This window comes from Pocillopora verrucosa, chromosome 14 (assembly GCF_036669915.1).
Source record: "Pocillopora verrucosa isolate sample1 chromosome 14, ASM3666991v2, whole genome shotgun sequence".
NCBI lineage: Eukaryota > Metazoa > Cnidaria > Anthozoa > Scleractinia > Pocilloporidae > Pocillopora > Pocillopora verrucosa.
The window spans coordinates 14,334,184-14,342,483 of record NC_089325.1 but is presented as its reverse complement, the minus strand read 5'-3'; the positions used below and the strand labels follow the sequence as shown (position 1 = coordinate 14,342,483).

Below are 8,300 nucleotides of genomic sequence, written 5' to 3'. Positions count from 1 at the left end.
TTTTCAGACGATTCTTACTGTTACAAGGCGTACTTCAATTGTAAACAAAGTTTTTTGTTTCCTCTTTGTGACGTCATGCTTTGTATTCGCTAGCTCCCTGGTGATGCCTGATTGAAACCAGATATCGCCTCAGTAGCGCGAAAGTTCAGAAACCAAAACACGAGAAATTCTAGGTCAATCGAGTGCGCTTTTGTTCTTAAAATTCCCCATAATGTTAAAGAAAGGAAGCAGTGATGCATCTGGTAAGGCCAAAAAATCTACGAGCAGCTTCGATGCTTCGAACGGTGTCAAAAATGCTGGTAATGATGCCATCTCGAATGTACGGATAAGTCAGAGCGAGAGTACGGTCAGTGCGCGAAAAAAGAGGGATACATTCAGTTACTCCATCTACGAAAAGGCTGGGGAGATTTATCGACATCTTAAGGGTCAAATTCCTTCTTCACAGCTTCCAACATTTGATGAGGATCTGGAGCGAAGGCGAGCGTACAGCTTGGCTTTCGGCGCAAAGCGATGTAAGTCACGTAGTCATGGTTAACACTTCTAAGGTCCTCGGCAGGTATAATTATACAAAGTATGGGATTCTTGTGGTTTCTTTTGTACTATAATTAATGAAGGTTAGCGAGTTATTGAATATTATTCGGTTGCCGTTACAACGGGATCGCGTAATTCTTTGCCTGTCGTTCAGCAACGATGGTGATACCTTAGAAACTGCCTTGAAAGATTAAAAAAAAAATACCTCTGTAACTTGGTTTCAAACAGCAAAACAAGAGATGTGGTCTTTTTTAATTCTTAGAATAGACGAAGAAATGATTGGGTCTTTTAAAGACTATGATGCTGAGTCTCTATAATCAAGCATTAGAAGATTGAAATATTCTATAAAATTATACAAACACAAAGCTTTACTTTTTTTCTCCTCTCCTCTTTTCCTGCTTGTATTGGACACTGAACAAACACCCAGCTTTTGTTTGATTTTAACGAAACAAAAGACTGTTCTATTGTTTTATTCAGTTGACCGCAATTTTTTCATCTCGGTAGTTTGCATGCTTTCTCTTTCACCCAAAATTTACCAAGAATTTTTTAGCACGAGAGAGAAAAAAATTTTGTCCAAAATGTAAATCCGCAAAATGTGTTGTTTAAATTTGAACCGGTTTGCATGCATTATTAAAATTGTCTCCTGATGTGTAAATAGCTTCTCTATGTTTTTTAATCATCACCAAAGCTGATTTCTAAATGTATTTTCTTTTTTTTAATCTATAGATGAGACAGTTTTAGATGATGTGTTGTTGGATAGTTACTTTTTTTCAAGTTATTTCAAGGTAAGACTGCTTTTTTATGTTGTAAATTTTTCTGCCCATTTTTTCAGATTTGTGGAACAAAGTAAAATAAAATTTGCTCTTCTTGACAGCATTTAAAATTTTAATAGCAAATTTTCAGAAAAATGCAGGAGTTTTTAATTTTGAACATCTCAACTGAAGGTGTTTGTTCCTTGACAGAACTAATCCAAATTAGAGGAAGCTTAAAGGTTTAATTTGCATTTTAATATAGTACTCATGCAAAATTTTTTGGTGCGACCTTATTCTGAAAGGGATGTAGCCAGGAAGTTAATCTGATCGTAAGATATAAATTAATTTTTCTTTCATTCTATCAAAAATGCTGCAATCTGAATGCCTCTCATTATCTATTTCATGAAAAGCAGAGGGAGTAAAGTGTATATTGTAAACTGCGGCTTATAAGCCCTGGGCTTAAAGGGTTTTTAGGGGGCTTATAAAATGGAGGGGTTTATATAACTGGAAAATATAGATGGCTTCAAAACAAGTTATAGTTGCAGTGCTGATCAAAATATGTTTTGCATTTATTGGTTTTTTATAAGCCTCTAAATGTTGTAAGAGATCAAGTTCCTATCTCTCAAAACAAGAAAAGGGGTTCATATGTCTAGGGAGGGAGGGGGTGTGGGGCTTATATTCAGACAGCTGTTTATTGTAGTCTAACATTATGCAGTTGTAAACAAAATGAAATAGAAACATGAGCCTGCCATGTTGTTAAGTTAGGCAAAACAATTAGATTATTCACTTTTAATTTATATGCAGGATCACTGATATGGGCTATACCCATAACAACTTCTATCAGGCAGCAAAATTTTGAGTTCATAATCAAACTGTTATTTTTTTCTCTCTGCAAGGAAGTAGGCAGGATCTCCCCATTACAAAAACTGCAATTATGTTTGTGTGCCTCACTCCCAGAGTTCTGCGTGGCATGCTAAAATTAATTTTTTGGGCACTGTTTTTTTTTTTCAATCTGAGCAAAGGACTACACTGCAAAGAAGGGAGTGCTCAGAGCCTATTTGTTTCTGTTCTTTCCTTTATCACCAATAGCTAGAGGCATATCACAAACATCGTGTTATGGTGATGTTACTGGACTACCAACAAAATGGCTTTTACTTTGGCAATGAACGCTTCAGACAGAGAAAAGTTGAGATACAAAATAAGGAGACCTCTTTTCCTCAAATCCTGGAGATTCAACAAGCCTTGGTGTCACATCGAACAAAACTTCGAGCAGCCCTTGCTCGGAGCAGAATTAGAGACTGTGCAATAAGTGTTGAGGCCTTACTTCCAAAAGAAGAACAAGACAAACTGCAATATGCAGCACAACAGCCTGTGTATGCAAGAGTAAATACATGGAAAGCTAGCTATAGTGATATTCTGGAGACTTTAACAACTGAGGGTTTTTTGATGGAAGACAACTTGCCGTCAGCAGAGGATGATGATAATCCACCTGGTATACGCTGTTTTATGAAGGATCAGCATTTTGAGAATTTGCTCGTGTTTCCACCAGCTGTCAAGTTTAATCTTTATGAGAGTGACCTAGTATTAGAGGGCAAGTTGGCAATTCAGGTACTCTTTTTTTTGATATATATATATATAAAACATTGAAATAATTTCTGATCAAGCCATGAGTACAGGATTGTTGTGAACTACGTACAGCACCTCAGTTTATCTAGCCTTTAGAGCAGGTGTCTTATTAGGGTAAGTTAACAACTCAGTCTTTTGATGATGTATTGACCAGCTATGTTTGATTTAGAGGTAGATTGGAAAGTTGGGGGAAGGGAGGCTATTGCTACAATTTATCTTTGGTACTGATAATGGTAGTAAGTTTCTGTGTTATTGGGCAATGCTCTGACTGTGCTACCTCCACTAAGGTACAGCTGTACTTAAAGGGAAGCCTGGTGAACTGCTGGAAGATAATTTGTGATTGATTAGCATGCCATCAAGGAAAAATAGCAATATTCATACCTGCTTCCTGCTACTGAAACTGCGAGGAAAGTCTATACTCAAGCCAAGTGATCCATCCAGTCAGAGCTTACCCTGGTTTCCATAGCATGAAGCAACTTGGAGTATTCCTACTCCATCACAAAGTTACCCCTTCCCCCCCCCTCCCCTCAGCTTTTCATCAGGCTTCCCTGACAATTTGCCAGAGCTAATTTTAATTGTACTCCTGGGTGGAGAGAAACACTGTGAGAGTGTCTTACCCAAGAACACAACGCCATGAGCCAGCTAGGTCTCGAACCCAGACCTCTGGACAGTGCACTAAGTATCAGACCACAATGTCTCCAACAAGCTGGAATATGAAAGAAACTAATAGTTGTTGTGTTTTATTACTTTTTTTTGGAAAAGGACAAGTCAACTGTAGTAGCTGCAGAAGTTGTCAATTCTATGGTGTTGGAGTTTGCCTCGCAGAAAGAGAAAGCTGTCCAGCTTATTCCAGGGACTGATGTTCAGACAATTTTAGGCGAAGGAGATGACGTCATTCAAACTCATGCAGAGTCTGGTAGGTTTGTAATATGCAATAAAAGATGTATTGATTGGAGCGGATTGCCTGTAAACTAGCTGGAGTGCCGCATTGCCCTTGTACTATACATTTGCCAAAACGCACCATTCCAACAGTGGCACCTGTTATATGGCCTACATGTGGCTTTGTGATTATTGCTGGTAGTTCAGTGTAATATTGGAACATCGGACTAGGAAACTGAAGCAAGTTGGGGTTTGAATCCTTGAAATAGCCTAGATTTTGCTTTGGTTCTAGCGTACAGGACAGGCGTATTTTTTTTCATATTTTTTAGGAGAACAGAGGCAAACGCGAGGTGAGCGCGAGGCGAGCTCGAAGTACGACTCACATGCGCAAAATAATTTTTATTTCTTTTCTCTTCCACTCGCACGTAACTCGCACTTCGCGCTCGCCTTGCGTTTACCTCCGTTCGCCTGAGAGGCGCCAAAAAATTACGCCTGTTCTGCAGGTTATTTTGGTTCAAGCCACCTCCGCACTGATGCATTTTCTTTTTGGTACGTATTTGCGTATCATCCACAATTGAACTCTCAAAACTGCTAAAGCTGACGTTTCGACCGTTAGCGTTGTTTGAGACAAAAACGGACACACTAGCGTTATTGGAAACCCACTTTTATGGCAAATGATTAGAAAATCATTATTTATGCTATATTTCTTGTGTTGATTTATTTAGGGAACCTGACAGCCCACCTGTCTTCGCTAATCCATCCTGATAGAAAGATATTTGCGTTTAGTGTTGCCAGTGACAGTCATACGCAGATTGAGGATAAACTCGAAAGAATGGCGGCCAGAAGTATCTTTTTGTTACGATTAAGTTCAGTTTATTTCTCTTTTAATATTTGCGTTCACATTCGTTCCTAAAGAGTCTTTCATAGAACTGAGATGACATTTGGTGCGAAAACGTTGACCTCAGAACTGCATCTAACTAGCTAAAACATTATTTATCTTTGTATGTATGGCTTGCCTGTTTCCCCGCTCTTTTGTATTTTACGTGCTTCTTTAGCACGTGGCTTTAAATGTGTCTCCTTGCAGTTGTTCGGCGGTATTAGATTCCCCTTTAGACTAATGAGGTGTTCTAAGCTTCCGTAGATAGTGATCTTAGCTTTTTCTTTTTGGAAAAAGGCGCAACCTCACCGCGCGCTCAGAGTCTCCTATTTTCCTGGGAAGATCGAAGGAGATACGGCATAGAGCGGTTGCTCTACCTTTCTAAAATGTGATACATATGAAGATTAGAATGCAATTTCTCCGTAATGTTTCCTATTCATTTCCTAAAGGGATAACAAGGAGAATTTGTGTAACAATTAAGAGCTTTGTAGTTGTTGATGATTTCCTTTATTCTCGTGACCGTAATGTGTGACGCAGGGGTGATATTATAAGGAGAAATTAGATGTTGGTCACTTAAGTATGAAAGGGTTAATTGGGTGATCTGCTCTAGAATACCTGCAATCGTTTGTCGTGGTCAACCTTAACAAGTAATTCAGATGTCAGCTTGCTAGAGGAAAGCTTTCTAGATGCTCTTCCGACCGATGAGCGCTTTAAGAAAGTTAGAATCATCGTAGTTAATGTGCCTTGCTCCAAGTCAGGGATTGTCAACCCGGTAGATTTCGTCCTTCAAGAGGGTGTTACCTCGTCTATCAAAGAGCTTGCGCGCGGTAACGTGGACACCAGCAAAGTGAAGGGACTCGCTTTCCAGCACTTGAGTTTTCTAAGACATGCTATGAAGTTCCCACAAGTACAGGCCATAATTTACATCACACGCTCGACGCAGAGCGTAGAAAACATGGATGTGGTGAAGAAGGCTATGGAAATGAACCAAGAGGAGCGAAGCAAAACGACGAGTTATTTTGAACTGACGCCAGTTTTGCCAAAAGTTGCCCAGAATTTAAAGGAGGCAGCCAGGATTTCTAACGGCCTCCTTCAAACCGAGATTACTTTAACACACAAAGGTAATCTATCAACTGGAGCAATTTTCAACTGAGTGTCGATAGTAATTCGAGATTTCATCGGCTTTATTTCACTTCGTTCTGTGATTGGTCCAACAAACTTGCGCCACTCAGCCAATCAGATGCAAAACTAAAACTAATCACGACTCGGTCGCTCGCTTTTTCCCGCGCTTTAGGAAGTTTGGTGGTTTATTTTTCGAGTTATCGTAGTTTCATTTCCTCTGATTGGCCATTCTGATCACGGTGATTTTGGTTTTTACGACACTCAATCGGAAAGGGCTCAGACTTTGTTATCAATTAAAAAACTTCGCTTTGTCTTTCTTAGCGTCATGTAGTAAGTTGTGTGGGGAATTCTTTGAAATACGTTGACTTTTTCTCAGAGTGATCAGTAGGTTAGCCATTTTAGATGTAATAAGAGAAAACTTCTATTTGCTCTACAAAATCGTAACGAAAGGGTTACTGTTTCTATGAGGTTGTTTCACGCTGCTAAAACAAATAAAGATAAGCACAGTAACTCGGCGAAAAACAAAAAACCTCGTACATTTGTTGGTGCACTTTTTTCGTTAAATGGAAACTATTTTTTATTTATTTAACAAATAGACAGTGAGACTTTGAGTCTTATTAACTGGGGAGTTTTATCTTGATATAAACGAGAATATATAGCAAACAGAGGTACAGAATTGTCCATTTGACGTTTCTAGTTTGAATCCATACATATTAGAGGCCTCGCATCTCAGTTAGTCGTAAGATCTACCGCAACAATGGTTGTAAACTGCCAGGAATGAACATTTCTCAAAGATTACCAGTCATAAGGTTTTGTTTTTGTTCCATTTAACATTTAGAACCAGAGACCAGATACTTGAGTTTAGAGCCTTCGGCTGCGATGAATGGAGGATTCGTTGCACTTCTTAAAAGACAGGTGAGTACGCATGTTTTGATTGTCATCAGATGAAAACCAAAACTTATCGTGCATAATCTGCGTGACAGGCGTCATTTTTGGAGGAGGGAGGGGGGAACTCCTCTAGAATATGGGAGAAAAGCACGATGCGAGAGCGGAAGGTGAGTCACTCGAGTAAAATCCTTTTTTCGCGCTCTTCCCCTCGCGCGTGACTCCTTCTTAACGCACGTCTCGCGCTTTCATCAGTCTCACCCAAAATTCGCATGAAAATGGCGTTAGTCTCCCATACCAAACTGATTACGACTTGGTCACCCGCATTTTGATCGCGTTTTCGACGCGTCCTTTGAGTCTTGGTCACCCGCACATGGATTTGGATACAACAGCTTACTTTGTCTCCTCATCGGCCCCTCGGCCCCTTCTGATTTATTCCTTTACCACTTTAGTCACTTCTACGGGATTTAGTTCACGACGCTCAGTTGGAAAACACGATATGATTTATCCGCAAGCAAAATTTTCCACTTCTTTCTCGTTGTTTTATATTCCAGAAACCAGTAGAGACGGCACAAGAAGTTCTCGAGAGAGCAGCAAAGAAAGGCTTAATGAAACCTAAAGGTAAACCGGCAAGAATAAACAGCCCCAGGGAAAAACCCAAACCTCGGGCCCAGGCGGATATGACGCGACTTCGTATCAAGGACGCTGCCGTCGGAAACTTATCGGATAATGAGGAAGATCGGAACTCGTTGAAGGTCTCCAACACTCCGAGGAAGCCTCGAAGTTGGCACGGATCAGCCGAAAATTTGTCGAAGTCTAACACGAAAGATGCCGTTTCCTCGATTCCGTCGCCTTCTCAAGGTGCAGTGAAAAAGAAGGGAAAACAACCAAAACCATTTATGTTTTAGATATTTTTGTACCTAAAGTCAAAAATTGGCGAATAGTTGAATAAACTGGTTGTATGTTAAGAATTTTAACAGCCAACTCGCTAGGAGTTTAATGAACGTGGTTATATATAATCACGACTGGAAGATACGTGTGCTGAGCTTTTTCCCAATTCTCTCAGGCAAAGATGAATTCATTTTCCCATTCTTTGTGACGCTTAGTTCGTGGGAGAATCTCGAAAAGTGCGAGACACCAGTCATCCAAAGATTAACCAGTAAATAGTTATTTTTCATAACTTATTGGATCTCGATTTCTTTTCGATATTTCTGTGGTCAAAAATATGTTTGTTACTACGACGCATTACTAATGTAACGATTGGTTAAACATGTAGTTTATTTATTAAGATGTTACAAGGATTAAAGTTTGTATATTTTTTAAGTCTTTGAAAATAGTGGCATGATCCAGGCTACAAATATAGAAATAATAATAATAATAATAATAATAATAATAATTATTATTATTATTACTGTTATTATAGTACTGATGGTGACAATGAATATTAAACAATTATTCCACGAGCAGGTGTTGGATATGAGATGATCGCGAGATTATAAATATTTATCTTGACTATCTATCATTTCATATCCAACAAGCGCGAATGAAATAGTTGTTTTATCAAAAACGCCCCAAAATATTGATAAATCTTCCCAACTTAATTTTGTAAGAACCGCTTACACTTACCA

General features: G+C 39.1%; 1 protein-coding gene across 1 annotated transcript; it reads left to right on the top strand.

Moving 5' to 3' along the window:
* The first annotated feature begins 49 nt into the window (after positions 1 to 49).
* On the top strand, positions 50 to 7,965 carry LOC131787362 (putative methyltransferase NSUN7). The gene is made up of 8 exons (XM_059104477.2): positions 50 to 512; positions 1,258 to 1,316; positions 2,373 to 2,891; positions 3,672 to 3,825; positions 4,514 to 4,633; positions 5,322 to 5,786; positions 6,626 to 6,702; positions 7,227 to 7,965. Exons 1-8 carry the CDS (start codon positions 212 to 214, stop codon positions 7,578 to 7,580), a joined length of 2,049 nt encoding a protein of 682 aa, XP_058960460.1. The 5' UTR covers positions 50 to 211; the 3' UTR covers positions 7,581 to 7,965.
* Positions 7,966 to 8,300: the final 335 nt, after the last annotated feature.

Bases quoted from the DNA above. Each gene is read 5' to 3' on its own strand.
- LOC131787362 (XM_059104477.2), top strand. From the start codon at position 212: ATGTTAAAGAAAGGAAGCAGTGATGCATCTGGTAAGGCCAAAAAATCT. The intron at 2,892-3,671 runs GTACTCTTTTTT...TTTTTGGAAAAG, and splicing joins AGGGCAAGTTGGCAATTCAG to GACAAGTCAACTGTAGTAGC. The intron at 3,826-4,513 runs GTAGGTTTGTAA...TGATTTATTTAG, and splicing joins TCAAACTCATGCAGAGTCTG to GGAACCTGACAGCCCACCTG.